The sequence below is a fragment of the Cryptomeria japonica genome, chromosome 2 (assembly GCF_030272615.1).
Source record: "Cryptomeria japonica chromosome 2, Sugi_1.0, whole genome shotgun sequence".
NCBI lineage: Eukaryota > Viridiplantae > Streptophyta > Pinopsida > Cupressales > Cupressaceae > Cryptomeria > Cryptomeria japonica.
This window is the reverse complement of record NC_081406.1, coordinates 352,899,832-352,922,008: the sequence shown is the minus strand read 5'-3', so window position 1 is coordinate 352,922,008 and position 22,177 is coordinate 352,899,832. Positions and strand designations below refer to the sequence as shown.

Here is a 22,177-nt window from a genome sequence, read left to right as displayed (position 1 = left end):
GAACACACCGCACAGGATTGATTTCCAGGAGGAGTACAGAGATTTGATTACCATGCTCAACCGAGTTACAGGAGCCCCTCATGCCTTCTATTTTGAGAAGTGGATGTTTTACTTCATCCAGGTGATCGTTCAAGGGAAAGGTACGATACATTGGGCTAGGATGATTAGCCATTGCTTGGACGTATAGTTGAGAAGACTCAAGGCCACTAAGTCTTTCTACATGAGTTCATATGTCATCTATGCCTTGATTAGGAGTGTTGAGTACGCAGGACTACCTCACAGAGGAGTGATTGGAAGAGGACCCGGCGAGGTCAGAGCTTGTGATTCCTATGCCTACTTGCATCATCCGCCAGGAAGTAACTACAAGTTAGTTAATGATACCTTCACGATGAACATCACAAGGACGTTGCAAGGTGGGATTCACAATAGATTATCTTAGGATGCACAGGAATTCATAAAGAGGTACGGTGCTTGGTTCATTCAGTTTCCCAAGTTCACTTATATTAGAGTACATGGATGTCCTTTACCTCCATACATGTTGCCGAGATATCCGACAGACAGAATTGTGTTACTTGAAGTAACGAGACAGTTGGCAGCATATGTGAAGGCATTCAGACACAGACAGCAGAATGGAGTTCCAGTACCTATCATTTTGGGCAATTCAGTTGAGGTATGTCCTAATGCTTTAGCCATGGATGACGCAGAGAAGGAGTTAGCCTTGTATGCTTTTTCATCTTTTGCTTTGAGAGAAAGCTTTGATCCACATGGACATTTAGAGGAGACAGTCGGCAGAAAGTTTAGGCATGAGTACCAAATAGAAGATTTTATGATGAATCTCTTAGATGATCTTGAAGTGAAACAAAAAATGCATTCTAGATTGCCTTTGGATTTCATCAGGAAATGCAGGATTTATAGAGTGGCCGACCAAGCTCAGGACAGTGGCAGGCATATCCAGTCTTCGTATGATCGAGAAAGCAAAACAATAAGGTTGGATTGGAATGAGCCTGAGGTTGTGGATTTAGATACTTTGATGGCACCAGTCTTGTCTTGTACTCGCAGATGGGTTGACGTACAGCATCAGAAGTTGAGAGAACAAGGCATAGCTATGACTTTCACTTTGGAAGAGAAACCAGCCGAAGGTGGAGCTAGTGTGAGTGAAGGCAATCTTAATCCTAGAAATTCAGGAGAAGGTAACCTTCGATGTGCCAGTGAGGGCAATCTCCATCCAAGGGGTTCAAAGAGAAAAGAAAGGTCAGAAAAGAAAGAGTCTTCCAAGAGGAAACAAGAGGCCAACAGAGATCGATCATCCGGTACATCTTCTAGACTAGAGAAGAGGACACTTCAAGTGGAAGAATCTATGGAGTCGATGGTACAGAACGATAGGCAGGAAGAAGGACAGGCACAACATGGTTCACCAGATGGATCTCTCCAGGATTATGCGTTAAATGAAGACAAAGAAGATAACGAAATGACATCTCCTCCCAGACAAGAAGAAGTAGTACATAAAGAGATTCAAGTTCAGGAAACAAGATCGATTATCCCAGATTGGTTGAAGGAAAGATTAACCAAGGTGATCATAGTAGAGGACGAGGACAGTGCGATTGATTTAGAGAGCCTTGTTGGACATTCCCAGGAAGTGACAGAGAAGAGAAAGGCTACCAAGATGTCCAAGATGATTCGAGATGAGACTGGATCCAGGAAATTGCAGATAGCTACACCGGCAACAGACAAATATGAAGGTGAGATCCTAGCAGAGGAATATGATATACAGACATTTGAGTTAGGACCATCTACAGCAGAGCAGACTTTAGATGATGCCACCGATTCATTTGAGGCATTGAAGGGCAAGCTTAGAGAAGAAATGGAGAAGAATAGAAAGCTTGAGAGAGAGGTCGGTGCATGGAGGACATATTTCAGTCACATCAATGAACCTTTGGGACGTCAGGATCCAGCTAGATCACCAGTGCAAGCACTTCCACTTCAGTCAATCAATGAGGCAGAAAGATTCAGGAACATGGTTCAACGTACAAGTAATTGGATGGATAGATCTCATACAGTGGCCATAGAATTTGTAACAAGGATGATGAAGATTATTCATCAAGCTATCCAAGTTCTTGAGATAATCCACAATTTGATGATAACAGTAGCTGCATTCGCCCATACCAAGGATGTTATCATTCCTGTCTTGAAGGTAATTAGACACACATCAAGGAAAGTTTTAGCGCAAGAGAAGATCTTGGATGGGGAATCTCACAGTTTGTTTCAGTGGTCAACCTTACTCCATATGAAGAGTGTTTTCTTCGAGGACATCAGTGTTAGATGTGGCCAAGTTGAGGAGGTGATCAATCCGATCCAGGACAGAGTATTTGATGTACTTCGTACCATTCTTGGCAGAAGGATCGAGGTCGAGACAGATGTGGATATGCAGGAATTAGAGGATAGAATCAAGGTTATCTTTTGCAAGGACGCAAATGTTACAGATGAGCAATATGATCAAATGTTTGCCACCATGCTCCTGATTGAAAGAACCAAGGAACTTGAATCTACTTGGGACGCAGCTCTTCTAGATGCATTCGATCAGGTCATCCACTTGGAAGAGAGTATGAAGAATCTTCCCGAGATTCCAATTGCAGAAATCGAAGGAATCGTGACAAGATTCATTGCATATGCCAAAAAAGAACATTGGAAAGGGAATAAGGTTCTAGATGAAAGGTTGTTATAGATGACATGGCATCTTATTTGTCATTGGTTTATGTCTCCTAGATTTTTGTGCCAAATTTAATATTTGGCTATGTATTTAATATTGTTCAGTAAAAAGGAGGCCATTTGTAACAAACCCTAATTAGGGTTTAGGTGTCATGATCTTGATCGTTGATCTACTTTCGATCTGGACCTTTCATTGTAGCTGGGGATGCTATTTATACCCCCATTTTTCATTTCATTTAGTAGTAGTCAATAGTTAGATATCAGAGAGTTTATTGTATTAGAAAGATTAGAGCTAGAAGCAATTTTATTTTGTAGTAAGATTGAGTTTTGAAGAGAGGAATTCAAGCAATTGTTGTACATGATGACTTGGAAATCAATGAAATATTGAAGTTATGGTGTTTTGTTGCAACTTTCTTGGTTATCTTCATGGTTGTTTAATCTACTTGAATCATGCTCAATCAAAGTAGAGTGTTAATTTGAAGGACATTGTGTGAGACTTGATCTTTGGTAGGATTCGTAATCCAAACCACTAGCTTCTTGCTGATTGTAGGAACGCCTTGCGTGGTCGACTGGAGAATACTTTGAGTCCCTTAATCTTCAATCATTATTGTATCTTAGATATGTACCTTCATGGTAGTGTCCTTGACCTTTGATGTATTGAATATCATTTTATTACCATAGAAGATTGCACTAATTTCAATTGAGTTGTTATCTTATGGCAAAATTGAAGTTGGTTGAATCTTGCCAAGTCTTGTCCATACAAAGTCATTCCTAGGGTTAGATTAGATTAGACTTCTTGAAAACCCTACTCTTTTATTATTTTTTGAAAAGTTTCTTTAGTTTAGTAAAATCTTGAACTTTCAGAATGCGTAAGACCCCTTGAAGGAAACAGCAAATCACATCATACCGCTGGAAGCTTGTCCACACGTAGAGACCCTACTAACAGAACCTTGGAGTCTTCCTAACTAATCCTTTATGTGAATCTTCAGCAGTTAGAGAGTATTTTCTCAAGAGAGGATAAGATGCCTATTGGTATTTTATTCTGTGTATGATGGTGTATAAAATACACGTCAACACAACCCTGATTACAAAAGTGAGCACCTAGTCACAAAGAGCACCGACTCTTAGTTCTGCTGAAGCACCAACTTCAGACTGTGTACAAACTCAAATGCAAGGTTCAATAAAACTTTTCTGAATACATACAACACTTCTATCACCAGCAAGAAATATAAAAGATCCCCCGACATAAAGATATTCAGAAGCAATGTATTAAATGCTCAGAAAACACCTTTATCAGTTCAAAGATGAAATAGCAGCTTAGAAACCAATAACACACATCTCCTTCCACCTTCTCCAAATCTCATACATGGTATGCATATCAGCACATACGCTGCTGTAGCTTGTTCAATGTTGACTATCCTTTCATACAAATCACCAAGCATGATCAAATTACATTAGGATTTGCTGCCAAACAAACACCCATATCTCATGCCAATAACAGAAGTAATACACTATAGGAGGAATTGAAACAACTAGCACACTTCACAAAAATATTCAACCATTGCGTATTTCCCATTAACCCCCTGTAGGATAGACTTTCTTTGATTTTTAAAATCACATGCCTATTCTGGGCTATATACTGCCCACGATAGTCTGTCTCTTTTTATGCAGCTCAATATCCTCTTCCCATACCTGTCCGACACACTTCTTCAGCACTCAAAGCTCACTATATTTTTAATCGCTTCACAACTTGTTACCAGCAGATACACCCATGATGATTTTAGAAAAACGACTTTGCTATGTTATTAATATTTGCAACAGTAATTAAATTCTTGTGGTTACTTGATGTTCATCCCACTATGACAAAATCGAGCTGTCATGAATAAAATCCTTCCAGTCATCACCAAACTGCTCAGAGCAAAAATAAATCACCATGACTCAATAATAACAATGTTCGGTGTTCACCTTTTTCTGAATTCAAGGCGTTACTAAGTCTGCAGAAATAAAAATGATTCCTTAATGTCTCCAATCAAAATTGCAGCTTGACTCAAAAATAATGCTTCCCAACCAATACTAGAATAATTATCACTCACCATAAGTTACACGGCAGCTGTCACATACCACATCATACGCTGCTTTAATTCATGCCTGATTTTGATAAAGACATTACAAGAAGAACTGAAGCCGCCGAACTTAAAATAGGATACATGAAATAAAAGAATCTGTTCCCAAAAAATGATCAAACATTAATTCTGAAAACCGTCCATATTTGCCGTTGTACTCCTTACAACTGCAGCCTTTGTAATTTCCTTCACAAATAGCTATAAGGCCCGAAAATTTAATCATTCCTTCAATAAATCGTATCTTTATACTTCTCCTTATGCTATAGACTCATTAAAAAAGAGTAAAGTCCTTAACCACCATATATAAAATTCAAAAGTAGTCAATCAACCGGTGACATGGCAAGAAATCTGATATAGTAGTTGACAAATTGACAAGTAAGCTCACAGCAAGATTACGTAGACACACGACCAGCTGAAGTAGACACTCACCCAGCTCAACCGCACACCCAGGTAGCTCAAGCAGGAAACCAAGCTCCTCAACCAAGCAGGCAGCTCAAGCAAGCAGGTAAGTTGCTCAACCAGACAACCAAGTAGCCCAACCAAGCAGGTAAGTAGATCAACCAAACAGGCAAACAACTCAACCAAGTACCCGAGCACCTCAACCAAGCAAGCAAGCAGCTGAAACACACAACCAAGCAGCTCAAGCAACTCAAGCACCTCAAGCAGACAACCAGGCAGCTCAATCTATTACTTTGAGAAATCCTCTGAGATTTATGACCTTGAATCATCATCCTTTGACATCAATGACAAAATATCCAACACACAAGTGTGATTCTAAATTTATATATGAATGTGCAAATATTTTGACCATGATCTACAACTGGTTTGATCTATGAAAGTTTGCCAAGATCCTCCAATATAAGGTTAAGGCAATGAGTGCAACAAGGAGTCCAAAAAGTAAATGGGTGCTTCTTCATGAGTAGCCTAACTGCAACATCATGATTTGTTGCATTGCTTGTAATGATTTGCACAACGTTAGCCTCACCCACCTTAGCCATGACTTCCTCTGAAATATCACAAAGGAAATTTGCATTTTTCATCTTCAGTAGACTAATGGATTTGAGGAAAACTATAGCACCTAAGAAAGAAAGAAGGAAATTCAACAGTGTAGTATTTCGCCTATCCATCCAATCATCAAATATGGTGGCACAATCTTTCTTTTGCTATATCTCACATTGTTTATATCTGCAACCTTTTCATTCAAAATTGGGTCCTTTATCTTTTAATCATTAGTGGCTTTGAAGCCCACTGGTATCCACTAAACTTTTTTAATAAGGAGATCTAAATAAAAAGTTGCCAAGTGTATTGATCTTCAAGAGATATGAACAAAAACTTGCTGAGTCAACCAAGTTCTAGGAGATCTATAACAAAAACTTGCCGAATCATGATTTTAACAAGGGTTTAGGCTCTTTTTCGTTAGCCAAGTTTCTCAATTTTTTTTGCTGAGTTACTAGAAATTGACAATTTTTTTTTTTTGGAAGAATTGTCTTGTGCGTTGTAGACAAGTTACTTGTTTGCTAAAAAATGTGAGTTCTCACAAGTTTGGATATAACTGAATGAGGTTGAGAACTATGATCATTATTGCTAAGCTCATTCATATATATTCATATTCAAGTCATTACATTACAAGTTACAGTTCTCTATCAAGAATGAATCACATCATAGAAGTATCATCTACAGTCTACACTACATACTCAAAACACATATTAAGTTATCCAAGAGCTTACATTGAACACCCAAGAGCTCATGCATATCTGCCATTGCCAATAGTCAATCGCTTAATTCATAGATTACCCACTAGCCTCTCACTAGCTACTTCACCAAAATCTTGGCCACCTTTGATCCATCTCTTTAGGCACTTGGTCGAGGTTCCTTTTTATATACATTCTACCCTTTCTAAATTCAGGCTGAAGAATCATCCTTAGGTCTAATAGCAAGGGGTCATATACAGATTACCATCCTAGTTGGTTGGGCTACATTATCAAGGCACACCCTGTGCAGGTATTGACATGGATTATTTGTTGCATGAATCTTTCCTTTCAACTTCTTGGTTGGGTTCTTGTTTCTTTGGAAATTTCAACCTTTTGTGCTAACCTTTCTTTAATTGCGGAGATGTTTGCACAACTCTTGTTCTTTTGTGCACTCTCTAGATCTTTCTCTTTGAAATCCTTGTGGTTTGAGTGTACCTTGGACTTCTATATAGATCATCTTGTGTGACTCTCCATGCCTTAACACATTTTTGTAGCTTCTCATGTTCACTTACAACATATTCCCCAATGACAATCAACAAGATCTAAAGTTTATTGTGGTTATTATGAGGGCGATGGACATACTGACATGAATTGTTGGAAGTTGCATCCTAAATTGCACCCAAAAAAATAGACGAAAGAAAACTCAAAAAATTTTATCGTGATCTTGGTTAAGAAAAAGAGATGGAGATGAGGACAATTTGAATGTAGACAATAAATTTTGTTGCACCACAACCAATTCAGAAGCAAGGCAATAACAAGAAAGTGATTTATCTTGTCTGGTCTCCAATGCAAGCTGTATGTGTCTTCATTTTTTTAATTTCTTCGTAGGAGATCAGAATTTTTTTTGCCACACCAAGTGCTTTGTTTTGCAGTCTATTTTTTAGTTTCTGTTTCCCTTATCATACAAAAATTATTGTAACTTTTTTTGTGTAAACTATAAATCTGCCAATCATCCTATTTATAGTTCATAATAAAATTTTGGCATTCGCTAAAGATGTTGAAAATTGATATTTCAAAAGTATTCTGTGTTTCCAGTAACTTAGCCATTAGGCATTAACTGAAAAAATTCTCAATTCTTCAAGTCTCCAAGAAAGGAGATTTTTTCCTGTACCATTACAATTATACTTCAACTTTTGATTGGATGCCTGCTGTGAAAATTCAAATTTATTTTCACCTATGGTTACATTTTATATACTATCATTGTACTGATTGTAGATATCTTCATTATTTATACAGGTTATCTTTGCAATATGCATGTGATGTTTAATGATTTTGTGATCTGAAGTTTCATGGCACCTGCATGGTTACACTAATATCTGTTAGCTGGTTAATTATTTCAATTTCTCTTCTTTTCACTTTGTCTTGTCTGGTTTCAACCTGAACTGATTGTCTGTATGGGATTTCCAGGTTGGAGCATATCAATTTTTTTTTTGATCCTGTAGTATTTTTATGATAATGCCATGTTGTAGCAAGATTGAATAAGTTATACTAATCCTGTAAAGGAAGTGAGCAGATATCTGCAAATTAATCAATTTCAACATTGTTTTTGTATGTTGTTTTGCAGTCATGCAACTTTAGGTTTGTATAAGAAACTGTTTTATAGGGCTCCAAAAGCTTTACAAAGGTGACTTTTTCTCTCTTCAGTGGCTTTTTTCAATTCATTTTTGTGCTTGTACAGACTTCACAATCGTCCTTTCAAACAGGAAGGCTAGTATTTTTATACTTGTGGTGTTGAAGATTCACAGTTCTTAACATCAGAGATTAGAGGACTTCACTTGCCAATTGACATTGTAAAATCTAAGAAATACAAATATTTAATATTTGCAATTGAATTTGTTGATGTTGCCATGGGATAAACAGAATGTTTAAAATCTTTGTATTGCATATCAAAGGAAGTTCAAGATGCTTTTATGTTAATACAAGTTTATTAACCCCACACACAGTCTATTTCTTGTAGTAAATATTTTTTTATATCCGTATCAAACACAAAATAGATGGGTGAGAGTTAAACATGAAGATATTTAAAATTCACTTGCAAAACATATGGACTATGAAAGAATAGATAGAAAGACACTTATGATGGTTACATTTCATCAACAGATATGTATTTTCACCGTGTATCTGTTTGAATTGGCATCTAATGTTTGAGCTTATATACCAACCAGGTATATGAAACAAAATATGCAAGCATTCACATATTGGAAATAGAAAAGAACATAATTTTTCAGGTAGGTAAGAAATAGCTAAACAGGCAACAAATATGAATAGCATGCAAGGGACACTCAGTATAGAGATGTTTCTCTACAAGGTTGACAATAATAATAGAGTAAGCTGATTAGATCCATATCGTGTCATTTTTGTTATATAATTTGAGTTGGTTAGATCCGCAGCATGCCATCTTGTTTTGAATAAGTTGGGTTGATTAGATATGTAAAACATTCTCGTGTTGAAAAGACTTTCTTCTCAAAGCACATGTAGCAGATAGATGATAAGGGGTCAATAAGTTTTCAGAATAAGAACTCACTGAATCCAAAGTGACCCATCTGAGATCAATATTATAAGCATCGAGTGTCATTATAAGGTAATATTTACACAAGTTAAACTTAGACAGAAGAATTAACTCCTCAGTTCCTTGGGAGGTTCTGGTCTGATGAAGATTGTGATCTAACTTTCCACATATTGAAAACATGTTGATTGTGTTTTGATATCAATCTACATCTTTCATTTCATTTGCAATGTATACATACTCTAATACACGCCTAAATGCTTTAAATCAGATTTCACATCCCTTTAATGTTATCATTGTTGTTCCTCATATTAATTTCTTTCCAAAGGACTGAGATCAACTGCTAAAAGAGACTCCACAAAGAGTCTTTCTGAGAAGATAGTGTCTACTTTGAGGAGGAAAATAGATTGTGAGGCCATGGGATGTACTAATTCAGCTAGCACCGAGCAGAGATTAGCCTTCATTTATAATGAGATAGGCTATATCTGAGAAGGACCTTCTATTTGTTCAGACTTATACTAATTATACTAGACAAGAACAAAGTATAAAGCATGAACAAATGGAGATGGTAGGGAAGATTTATTTCCATGCTTGAGTGAGTTTAGAATGAAAACTAATCCTTAATTTTGGCCACAAGTACTTAAGAAGATTTTAAATGCACCAAAGATACTTGATGAATCTTTACAATCAAAGAATTTCATAATTTGCAGCAGAGGCAAAGATGAACACTTCGCATACAATTCTTATAGAGAAATGGAAGATACTCTTCGTTTGTATGCATTTGAGAATGGACTATCTCATCAACCTTGTCAACTATAATTGCTTACAAAACACTTTTTTTAAATAATACAGCGAGTGCCAGCTTCATCACTGAGTATGCAAAAACCCCTATTTTACCTAATCTGTCAAGACAAGATGAAAGGTAGGACCTCAATATTGAGTTCCTTGTCTGACCTCAGACTCTTTTGCAACTAGAAATGGTGAAGACAGGATTAAGAAATGTGAAGCATCACCAGAGAAAATAATACATAACGATAGTGCTTGACTTGAGACAAGTATCCAAGCCAAAATTGATCTTCCACACTCATTTGCTTGACCATTCACCCTGGGTTAAGGTTAGCTCCACTTGTCACTGCAGCCTTTCAAAATTGTTGAGCTGGCATTCAATTGGAGTGCTTTGAGCACAAGGATAAGCAAATTAATCGTATCAAGAGGAGAGATGTCACATGCCTACTGTTCTCGTATGTTGTGCCCATATAATTTTTTTATCTTAATTGGGAATCCTCATTTATCGGCCCTTGATATGTTTCAAAATCTTATCTTCTATGCATAGTCTTATTGGTTCTTTTTTGCTAACCATGTAGGATCATAAATTCAAGCACTTGGAGAAATCAACAAATCATTGCAAAAAGGAATGAAAGATGCTACAAGATGCACCAAGCAGAAAAATGCGCCTAAACAAAGCAAAAGGTTGTGTGGGAGAGTTTCAAGGATGTATTGTTGAAGTGAGTGTATCGGCTTGTGTAGTGAATTTGACAAATTCCTCAACAAAGAAGCAAAAGATTCTCAAAAAATTTCTCTAGTGTATTGGCAAGTGCTAATATAAAGTGTTAATGTGTTCTGTCATGAATATTGATGCATGCCTAGCAATTGTTATGTGCCTATACTCAACAAATCTGTGAAAATGCAGAAAATGAGTTTGGATAAAGAAGAGGACATGTCGACATGAGGTTTGTAAAAGAATGGAAAACCTTTGCACAATGAAGGATATGTACCAATGGAAAGGATGATCAAAGTTAATTATTGGCCTCTAGAAGAGATTGCAAGTGTGCCATTCCAAAGTAGAACAATTAAAAAATTGTGATTACCATTGCATTGGTGCACACTAAACCAATCATGCATGCCAATGCAAAACAGATTATTGTTGAGATTTCTTGTCTTGTGTAAATGTGCGTTCACCAATGCAAAGAAGCTTTGAAAATTCAAATTTCTTATCATGTGTAAAGGCATCATGAAGAAAAAGAATGTGCTCAAACAAAGGAGTTTTTGTTTTAAAAGAAATTCACCATGAGTATTGGTGTGTACCTTAACAAAGGATGGAATCTTCCAAAAATTAATGGGCATGAGTATTGGCATGTGATGAATAGGCAAGATATGTGATTACAAAGTAATTCAATAGCGTTCATGTGAACTCAAAAATGCACCTTGACAAGGGTGTGTGAAGTATGGATGTGCCAAAGAGGGATAAGGAATACACTTTGCAACTATAAACTTTCTAGTTTATTTGTGTGCATAGAAGTGTCAAGGTGCACCAACAAAGAACCTTGAAAATGCAAATGGAAAAAGCTTGGGTGCACCTATGTAAAGGCATCTAAAAGATTTTTTTTTTCCTTTTTAATGACCACTAGCAGGTGCCTCTTAATATATATGCGTTGGCACATGATTTAAAACAAATTGTTCATATGCATGGGCTTATGAGTCACTAGGCACACATCTAACCAAAGATCAAAAAGCTAAAAAAATCAGTTGCAGAGTAGTGCCGCATGCCTAGATTGCAGGACATGCCACTACAAAGACCTTTTATTTTTTAAAGAAAACAAATTTTCTTCCTCATGTAGTAGTGTATGCCTATTAGGTGGGACATGTGGATGCAAGGAAAGTTTTAAAATTAAAAATGATGCGTGTCTAAGGCAAAAGACTGCCAATACAAAGGATGGTAATTTTTAAAGAATTGAATAGGCTAGTGTACAAGCACATGCCTGGACAATGGCACATACCAATAGAAAGGCAGAAATTTTGTTGTCATTTTGCTACTGTGCAGGCACATAAATAAGCTTAGGTGCATGCGATACAAAGAAAGTTGTTTTTGTTAGCTCACATTTAGGCATGGTTGATAGAAGAATGACATGCCTTTACAAAGGAGGGATGAATGAGTAGGTTTTAAAGAATTTCAGAGTGTTAGCCAATATTAAAGAAAAAGATATAGAATCATCAAAGTCAATCAGAGCTACCTGACGATGTGCTATTTTTGCCGTCAATATTTTTAAAGAGAAGAGCATATTTAGGGATTTGCTATTTTTAGCTAGAGCTATTTATAGCCTGTGCAAATGATAACGATAACATACTTTTAAAAAACTTTCGTCATAGAAGAAATTTATGATTCGTAATTTTGTTTTTGATTAAGATAAATGGGTTTTGAAGGGACCATAAACCTGTACATCAGATAGAAAGACTTAAATCCCAGACAACAAGTTCCTAGATGAGATAAAAACAAAACAACTACAGCCAAGCTGCCAAGCAATATCTAACACAATTGTAACCAAGTTGCCAAGCACAAAATAGTACCCAAGGGTCCATCTTAAACAATTGTAGAGCCTAACCTATTCAACCTCACACCCATAACTCTGGTCTGCAATTGGGAGACAGATTTGGAACACCTTTTTTCTGCCTTTGAACAATTGTCCAAGAAATGTTGTCTTCTAAGTCCTTGGACCTAGGAGAAGTTTTCTTCCCTAGTTTTTACCAAGTCCCGACATTCAAATTCTTTTGGGTTAATCAAGTAATTGCCAAATCTGAGTTTTGGACCCTGCTTGAAAGAGTAAAGATAAGTGCTACACAAAGTTAAACACAAACCCTATAGGCTCTTATTATTAATTTATTAGATTCTCATATACACAACACAATGATTCTAGTTGAAAGTTTGAATGAGAATTTCTACAGCATAAATCTGGTATCAACTCTCATTACAAATTATGTTATCCAAGTACTTATTTATAAACTCTCAAGAGGTAGCTTTTAAGGATGAAATAATAATCAAATATTCCCATAAAAATACCGCTTTAAAGTAATCCTATCCCTATCTATAGAAAAGAGTAAATAAAATTATAATTCTTAAATAGTTAGTCTCGAATAGGCTTTAATCTTTGCTAAAAAATATATATAGGACAAAAATGAAAAATAGCTGCAAATAAATATTCTGAATCATCAATATCTAATTTTGCATGTGAATTTGACATATCTAAATGATCTGGCAATCTAGGATACAATGTACCATTTTTTTTCCCTTGCAAGCTGAACTCAATCCATAAACTCCTTGATTTCCTCAATTTACTTTTTGTGCTTGCTCTTCTTTCCCCAATCGCCATTGTAAAAAGCTTCTGCTCCTTATAAAGAATATCTGGTACTTGGGCAGTTTGAGTTTTTATACTATAATTCTAATTGAAATTCTTATCAAATCTTTCATGTTGCTGATGTTGAAGGAAGAACCTCCCAACTGTGTCATAACCAGCGCACAAAATTATTCTTCACTACATCCCTGATCTCTTCTGTCAATATGAATAGAAGAGTAGTGCAGATATATAAATATATTTTTTAACAATTTCCAGTTTCTCTGTATTTTCCTTGACAACTTTTATAGCTGGATCTTTCATCCTGACGAGCGATTGACAATCAGTTATTTATTTATGAACATGATGATATTCAGCGTTAGCTATCACTTTTAATCTCACTAACTCATCCACTCCCCAAAAAATCATTGGCTCTAGGCTGTTCAAAATGCTGCTACACTGTAATGCCCCCTAATTAGTTATACTCTAAATTAACTTAAATTTGCCCAAATCTAAAATAGGTAATTAAGTTTTATGGGAGTACCTTTGTATACTGTTTTCTTGCAACACAAAATTAGAGAACAGATATGAAGTAATACTCATAAACTGGAACATATGCTAATGAATTGTATTGAATGATATCGATTAATTACCATTAGTATTATATTTGTTAGATAAAATCAGATTGTAAGTTAGTCGCCATTCTTTATTATCCAATTTCTTAGTGCACTAGGGTAGGCTAGTTGGATAGGGTGTCCAAGAGATCCTCCCTCCTAGGCCCAAGAGCAGATGCCGTATCCCTCTTGGTTTCATATGGCAGGTGTTAAGCATCCATCATGGAGTGGCGTACTGTTGTGACCATTTCACACATCGCCCCATTAAAATGGGGACCCCCTCTTTTTGCTTTTGTTTTACCTATTCTTCTCTCTGTTTTTAGGGTTTTGAGTGAGTGAGTGAGTTGTCTGGCCTAAGGCTAAACCTTAGGGGTTCCTTTTGGATATTTTTCAAGCTGAGTCCAGTCAAATTTTGAAAGTTATTAAGTGTCCTCCTGAGGATTGAGTTTGACTCAATAAGATGAGTCTGTCAGGAAGTCAGATATGTCTCAGGTTAGGTCTAGTTAGGGTTTTTTTTGAGGGAAAATTCAAATTTTGTCTAAGTGTTAGTATTTTGATGATGAAATTGTATACTCTTGCCTAGGTAAATTTTGATCAAATTTTGGAGGCAAGCTGATGCTTGAAATAGAGAAAGTGCTCCTGTCCTTCACTGGAGGCCTAGGGCGAATTTCATTCTAAGTGCAATTTCTGATTTTGCGAGAGCTTGCTAACTGATTCCGGGCCTTGAAGATGACCTAACTCTGCCTTGTGAAATGATTGGAGACCTAAATTTTGAATATTTTTAGCTAGAAAGGACAAAAGCGCTCCTGTCCCTCTCCAAGGGACCAGAGCACAAATGTTATTTTATGCATATTTGTCACTGACTTTTCTATTTTGTTTTGTGCAGGGTCTTCCGGAATGATAATTGGACATGACTTGATACTTTTGAAGATTTTGAAGGCACAAAAATGGTGAATTTTGAAGGTTGAAGGAAAAAGTGGTCCCGTCCCTCTCCAAGGGACCAAGGCAAAGTGCTCCCGTCCCTCACTGAAGGACAAAGGCGAAAATACTTATTGGAGCCATTCCTGACCTTGTTTGGTTAAATTGAGACATCAAAGGCATGGTGGAGGACGAAATGAACATGATAAAGCATCCAGACTTGATTGAAAACAATGAAATGATGAAGTTTTTGCCTAGAAGGTAAAAAGTGCTCCTGTCCCTCACTGAAGGACCAGAGCACTTTTCTTTATATGCACAATTTTAGACCTCTTTTGGACATTAACTTCTATTCATAGCATGAAGTAAGATGAAATCTTCCCTAACAAAGGAATTTCGAGATGAAAAGTGAGACAATTTGGCTTAGAGAGCAAAAAGTGCTCCCGTCCCTCACTGAAGGACCGGAGCACCGAATTTCAAATTTGCACTATCTTTGCAAGGTTAAGGTGATTTTATGATTTGAAGAGGTTAAGGGAGGCATAATTTAAGCGGTTCACAAAGGAGTAAATCAACCCAAATGACGAAAAGTGCTCCCATCCCTCACTGAAGGACCATGCCACTTTTTCAAGTTTCTCTTCTTTGTTTGATATTTTATGGCAAAACTTGACTTGGATAGGAAGGACGAATGATGTTTTATGCCTTGGACGCAATTGAGAGGTTTAAAGAACAAAGAAGTATGCCAAGATGCAAAAAGTGCTCCCGTCCCTCTCCAAGGGACCAGAGCGATTTTCCAAAAAGTGCTCCTGTCCCTCTCCAAGGGACCAGAGCGATTTTCCAAAAAGTGTAAATTTCCTGCAAGGCCAAGGCAAGTTTGTGATTGAAATGAATGGAAGAGGACATGATTAGCCCATTGAAGATAATTTGGAAAGCTAGCAAAGGACGGATAGGCTTGAAATTGCAAAAGTGCTCCCGTCCCTCACTGAAGGACCAGAGCACTTAACATGTTATTTTTCCTTTCTCGCCAATTTTGGACAAATTGAGGCCAAGGCGCAAGTTTGAAAAAGTGTTTAAAATGCCTTGAAGTGGAATTGAGATGCGAGAGTTGCAAATTTTGACGACAACTGGCAAAAGTGCTCCCGTCCCTCACCAAGGGACCAGGGCGCAATTTCCAAATATGACCATTTACCTTGCATTTTGAAAGGATATTTTTATTACCAAGGCTCAAGATGGAGTGAAATGTGATATTCTACGCCTTTAGGGTAAATTGAAGATTAATGTGATCAAGAATTCATGCAATGGACTCAAAAGTGCTCCCGTCCCTCATTGAAGGACCAGAGCGCTTTTTATGAAATCAACAAATTCCCTCCGAGATTATGCTAAGGCAAAGTTGTGTGAGATGGTAAGGATCCTCTAAAGAATGGTGAACAAAGGTTTGACTTCAAAAAATTGAGAATCCTAGCCCAAAAGTGAAAAAGTGCTCCTGTCCCTCTCCAAGGGACCAGAGCGAAATTATTGGCATTCTTTATTTTTTGCCATATCCCAACGTTGACATCCTCCAAATCGCATGAAATGCCAAAATCATCAACTTCGAAATATTTGAAAAATTTAAATTAAATTGGCATTTAATAAAGGCGCATGGCATTTAATAAATTAATTTTGAGCCTTAGAAAATTGAAATTTTAATTATAAAGGCATTTAAAATTAATTTTTATTAAATTAAAATTGAAAAAGGAGCGCTTGAAGTATTATTTTTATCCATTTTATTAGGTCGGCCTCTTGTTTTTGCAAATTTATTTATTTTTTGGCCTATTTTGCCAAGTCGGCCTATGGGAAGATGAAATGGTGAGCGCCCTATATAATGGGGGTATTTTGAGCAATTTTAATCATCTTTCATTCATTATTCCAAGTGCGATTTGAGGAGCAAGGAAGGAGGTGCGAAATCTGGTTTAGTTGGAGTGAATTATCTTAAGTGTTGAAGACTAAAGGTGGTGGAATTGATGCTTGAGAAGACTAAAGGAGGCGCATTTTGCTAAAGGAGGACTTCAATTTACATTTTGCCTAGCCAAAATTCACCTCATTTTTGCATCATTTTTTAGAATTAATTCTCAAGTGGAGGTATGGCGAGATCATCCTAGTCCCAATGTTGAGATTTTGAATTTTGAACTTCAAGTTTTTGAAAATTGCGTAGTTAATTAGGAAATGATAACTCAAGATTTATCATGAAGTTTCCTAATTAAAATCTTAAATCTTCCTTTCTACTCTATATTTCTACGTTGCAAAATATGTTACTCATTATGAAATGTTGTGTAGGTGTCAAGATGGCGACCCCAAAGGCAGGAGCATCCACTAGTCGTCCAGCTCTCATGAAGGAAGATCAGAGGAATGAAGAATTGGAGACCAAGATTGTGTCAAAGTGGAGCAACATTGGAGATACCAACTTGGGAAACTTCAGTGTCAAGAAGTTTCGAGAGGTCCCTTACATTGGAAAGCCATCACCTGTCGCAAAGAGAATAATTGAAAGTGGTATCATCAAGGCGGCCGGTTTCCCTCCAGCAGTACAGTGCCATGAGCTGATGATCGAGTGTGCTCGCCATTATGACCCACAATCAAGATCGATCGTATCCAAGGAAGGGAACACTTTGGCTTACCTTTTAGAGGAGGCTATAAGTGAGGCTCTCCATCTTCCAGAGCATAAAGATATGATTTACAAAAGCTTAGAAGGAGCCAGGTCCATGTATGAAGATGATCCAGATTCTTGCTTGAGCATCATCAATAAGAGTTGGTTACTCAAAAGTCATCCTCGCCTGAGCAAGATTCCCAACACACCACATAGGATCGACTTCCAGGAGGAGTACAGAGATTTGATAACTTTGCTCAATCGAGTTATAGGGGCACCTCAAGCCTTCTATTTTGAGAAGTGGATGTTCTACTTCATCCAAGTGATAGTTCAAGGAAAAAGAATGATTCATTGGGCTAGAATTATTAGCCATTGCTTGGACGTGCAGTTGAGAAGACTAAAGGCTACCAAGTCATTCCACATGAGCTCATACGTCATATATGCCTTGATCAGGAGTTTCGAATATGCGGGACTACCTCACAGAGGAGTGATTGGAAGAGGACCCGGAGAGGTGAGAGTTTGTGACTCTTATGTTCATTTGCATCATCCACCAGGAAGTGACTACAAGTTAGTCAATGATACCTTCACAATGAACATCACTAGGATATTGCAAGGCGGGATTCACAATCGACTATCTCAAGATGCACAAGAACTTATAAAGAGGTACGGTGCTTGGTTCATCCAGTTTCAAAAGTTTACATATATCAGAGTCCATGGATGTCCTTCACCCCCCTACATGTTGCCGAGGTATCCGATAGACAAGATAGTGCTACTTGAGGTGGCTAGGCAGTTGGCAGACTATGCGAAGACATTCAGACACAGGCATAGAAATGGAGCTCCCGTGCCCATCATATTGGGGAATTCAGTTGAGGTATGTCCTAATGCTCTAGCCTTGGATGATGCAGAGAGGGAGTTGGCCTCATATTCATTCATGTTCTTTGCCTTGAGGGAGAATTTTGACCCTTATGGGTATATAGAGGAAACATATGGTAGGAAGTACAAGCACGAATTTCAAGTAGAAGACTTTTGGATGAATCTCTCAAGTGATTTAGAAGTGAAAAGAAAGATGCATTCCAGATTACCTTTAGATTTCATCAAGAAATGCAAAGTTTACAGAGTAGCCGATCAAGCTCAGGACAGTGGCAGACATCTCCAGTCATCCTATGATAGAGAAGACAAGGCAGTGAAGATAGATTGGAATGAGCTGAGATTACAGACTTGAGAGCTTTGATGGCTCCAGTTTTGTCATGTACTCGCAGATGGGTGGATGTACAACATCAAAAGTTAAGAGAACAGAACATACCAATGACTTATACTTTGGAGGAAAGACCAGAAGAAGGAGCAAGTGCAAGTGAAGACAATTCTCATCCTAGAGGCGCGAAGAGGAAGGAAAGACCTGAGAAAAGGGAACCATCCAAGAAGAAGCAAGAGGCTAATCGAGATCGCTCATCAGGTACATCATCTCGACATGAGAAAAGGACAAGTCAAGTTGAAGGACAAGAGATGATGATGCCTGAGGTGGATGAATCTATGGAGTCAATAGTACAAAATGATAGACCTGAAAGAGGGAAGGCACCTCAACATTCATCAAGTCGATCTCCCCAAGTCAATGAGCTACATGAAGACAAGAATGATGATGAAGTGACATCTCCTCTCCGAGAAGAAGAACCATTGCCTAAAGAAATACAAGTTAGAGAGACGAGATCCGCCATTCCAGATTGGTTGAAGGAGAGACTGACAAGGGTGATTGTGATCGAGGATGAAGATAATGTGATTGACTTAGAGAGCCTTGTAGGAAATTCTCAGGAAGTAACGGAGAAGAAGAAGGCCACCAAGATGTCCAAGATGATCAGAGATGAGACAGGGTCCAGGAAGTTACAGATAGCTACACCAGCAGTGGACAAGTATGAAGGTGAAATCCTTGCAGAAGAGTATGATGTAGAAACATTTGAACTTGGTCCACTGACTGCTGAGCAGGTACTGGATGAGGCAACCGATTCATTTGAGGCACTTAAAGACAAGCTTAAGGAAGAAATGGAAAAGAATAGAAACCTTGAAAGAGAGGTCGGTGCTTGGAGAGGCTACTTTAGCCATCTCAATCAGCCCTTGGGACGTCAGGATCCAGCAGTGTCTCTTGTGCAAGCACTTCCCCTTGAATCAGTTGGTGAGGCAGAGAGAGTCAAGAGCTTGGTTCAGCTTATGAGCTCTTGGATTGACAAATCCCACACAGTTGCCGTTGAATTTGCAACAAGAATGATGCAGACAATCCACCGAGCTATCCAGGTCCTTGAGATCATCCACAACCTAATGATAACGGTAGCCGCTTTCGCTCACACTAGAGATGTCATCATTCCTGTTCTACAAGTAATCAGACAAACACCAAGGAAGATCCTAGCACAAGAAAATATAATGGATGGAGGAGCTCATAATTTACTCCAGTGGTCAACTCTACTCTAGATGAAGGAGGTTCTTTTCGAAGACATCAGCACCAAATGCAATCAAGCTGAAGGCGTCATCCATCCAATTCAGGACAAGGTGTTTGAGGTGTTATGTACCATTCTTGGCAGGAGGATCGAAGTTGAGACAGATGTGGACCTTCAAGAGTTGGAAGAAAGGGTCAAGGTCATCTTTTGCAAAGATGAGAATGTTATCACAGATGAACAACGGGATCAAATGTTTGCTACTATGCTCTTGATTGAGAAGATCAAAGAACTTGAACATGGATGGGATGCGACTCTTCTCAGGGCCTTTGATCAGGTTATCCACTTGGAGGAACGAATGAGGAATCTTCCCGAGATTCCTATAGCTGAGATTGAAGGAATTGTGTCCAGATTCATTGCATATGCTAAGAAAGAACATTGGAAAGGGAATAAGGTTCTAGAAGAGAGGTTGTTGTAGATGATGTGGCGCCTTAATTATCATTGGTCTATGTTTCCTAGATTTTTGTGCCAATTAAATATTTGGCTATGCATTTAATATTGTTCAATAAAAGGGGAACTTTTTGTAACAAACCCTAATTAGGGTTTAGGTGTCAGAATCTCAGCCGTTGATCTTCTTTTGATTTGGGCCGTTCATTGTAATTGAGGATGCTATATATACCCTCACTCATTTTCATTTTGTCATTAGATATTAGATGAGAGATTAGAAATCAGATTTTAGAGAGAAGAAAGTTATTTTGTAGCAAGATTGAGCATTGAAGAAGGAATTTCAAGCAATTGTTGTCTATTTTGGCTTTGAGATCAATAAAATATTGAAGTTATGGTGTTTTATTGCAATTCTTGTGGCTACTGTCATGGTTGTTTACTTTCTTGAATCATTCTCAGTCGAAGTAGTATTTAAATTTGAAGGACTAAGTGTTGGGTTTGATCTTTGGTGAGATTCACATTCCAAACCACTAGCTTCTTACTGATTGTAAGAACGCCTTGTGTGGTCAACTGGAAAGATTTGGATTGCTTAAACCTTCAATCATTATTGAACTATTGATATGTACCTTCATGGTAGTGTCTATAATTCTTGATGATTTGAAAATCATTAATCACCTTAGAAGATCGCATCAATTCCAGTAAAGTTGTAATCCCTTGGCAATACTGAAATTGGTAGAATCTTACCAAGTCTAGCCTACATTGAGTCATTCATAGGATTAGGTTAGAATTCATCTCTTGCAAACCCTATCTTTTGATCTTTTTGAGAACTTGTTAGTTTTAGGAAATTTCTGTTCCTGCAATTCGGATACGTAAGGCCCCTTGATGAAACAACATCCACAATGACCACTGGTGCTTATCCACACGTAGAGACCCTACATCGAAGAACCTTGGAGTCATCCTGATTGATCCTTTTTCGCGACATCTTCAGCAATCAGAGGCTTTATTCAAGAGAGGATAAGGTACCCTTGGGTATTTTATTCTGTGTTTGATAGTGTACAAAATACACGTCAACACGTACCCAGTGAGGTATCCTATCGCCGTTCCCCCTCATCACAACCACCTTCCCTCTTAAGCCCAAGAGCAGATGCTACACCCCTCTTGGCTCCATGTGGCAGGTGTTAGGCATCCATCATGGAGTGGCGTACTTAAGAGAGAGTCCCTCATATGCAATGAACCAATTGTCATATTCTAATGAAGTCATATTTATTATTCAGTTCAACTAATTATGATAATCAATTGTTCTTGACATAGTTATTATACTTCCATTATATTATATTGCCTTAGTGTCTTATATCAGATTGTCAACAGTTCTTTTTGTTAGTATTACTTTAAATCAGAATTATTCATCAATTGTCTTTGCTGCATCTTATACTATTTGCACTGTACGGTATTATAGCAATTTATACAAACTAAATTTGATTGCCTTATTTCTTCTGGATTCATTAACAGATATATATGTGTGTGTGTGTGTGTGTGTGTGTGTGTGTGTCTTATGTCTAATAGTGTTGTCATGTATAACCATTTTAATGCTGTTTTAATAATTATACATTATTTGCTTCTGAACTTAATATCATATTAATGCCACTAATTTAATTAAGATCATATAAGATTTTTATATATATAATACTGGCTGTTATACTCCATTATTAAATCAGAAATCCTATACACATGTACCTGTCACTGGCCGCCTTCCTCTTTTTCTTTATCCTTGCTGGCTGTCTCTATATATTCCTCTATCCTTGCTGGTAGATTTGATTTTCTGTTTCCCGTCACATTTATATTCTTATTATATCTGATTATGCTCATGTATCAGATTGTAGTATCCTTTATATTTACTGTATAACTGTGATCATTTATCAGATGATCAGCTATGTTACTGCCTGTAACTTAATAATAATTCTGATCTGAACTGATC

The 22,177-nt window shown here is 37.5% G+C and overlaps 1 protein-coding gene across 1 annotated transcript in view; it reads left to right on the top strand.

The window, feature by feature from the left end:
- LOC131065247 (uncharacterized) overlaps positions 1-22,177 on the top strand; it is a 163,359-nt gene that overhangs the window by 52,799 nt on the left and 88,383 nt on the right. Inside the window, exon 3 of the mRNA XM_057999715.2 lies at positions 8,145-8,204. Within this exon, the coding sequence (XP_057855698.1) occupies positions 8,145-8,204 (60 nt within the window). The remainder of the gene's footprint in view (positions 1-8,144; positions 8,205-22,177) is intronic.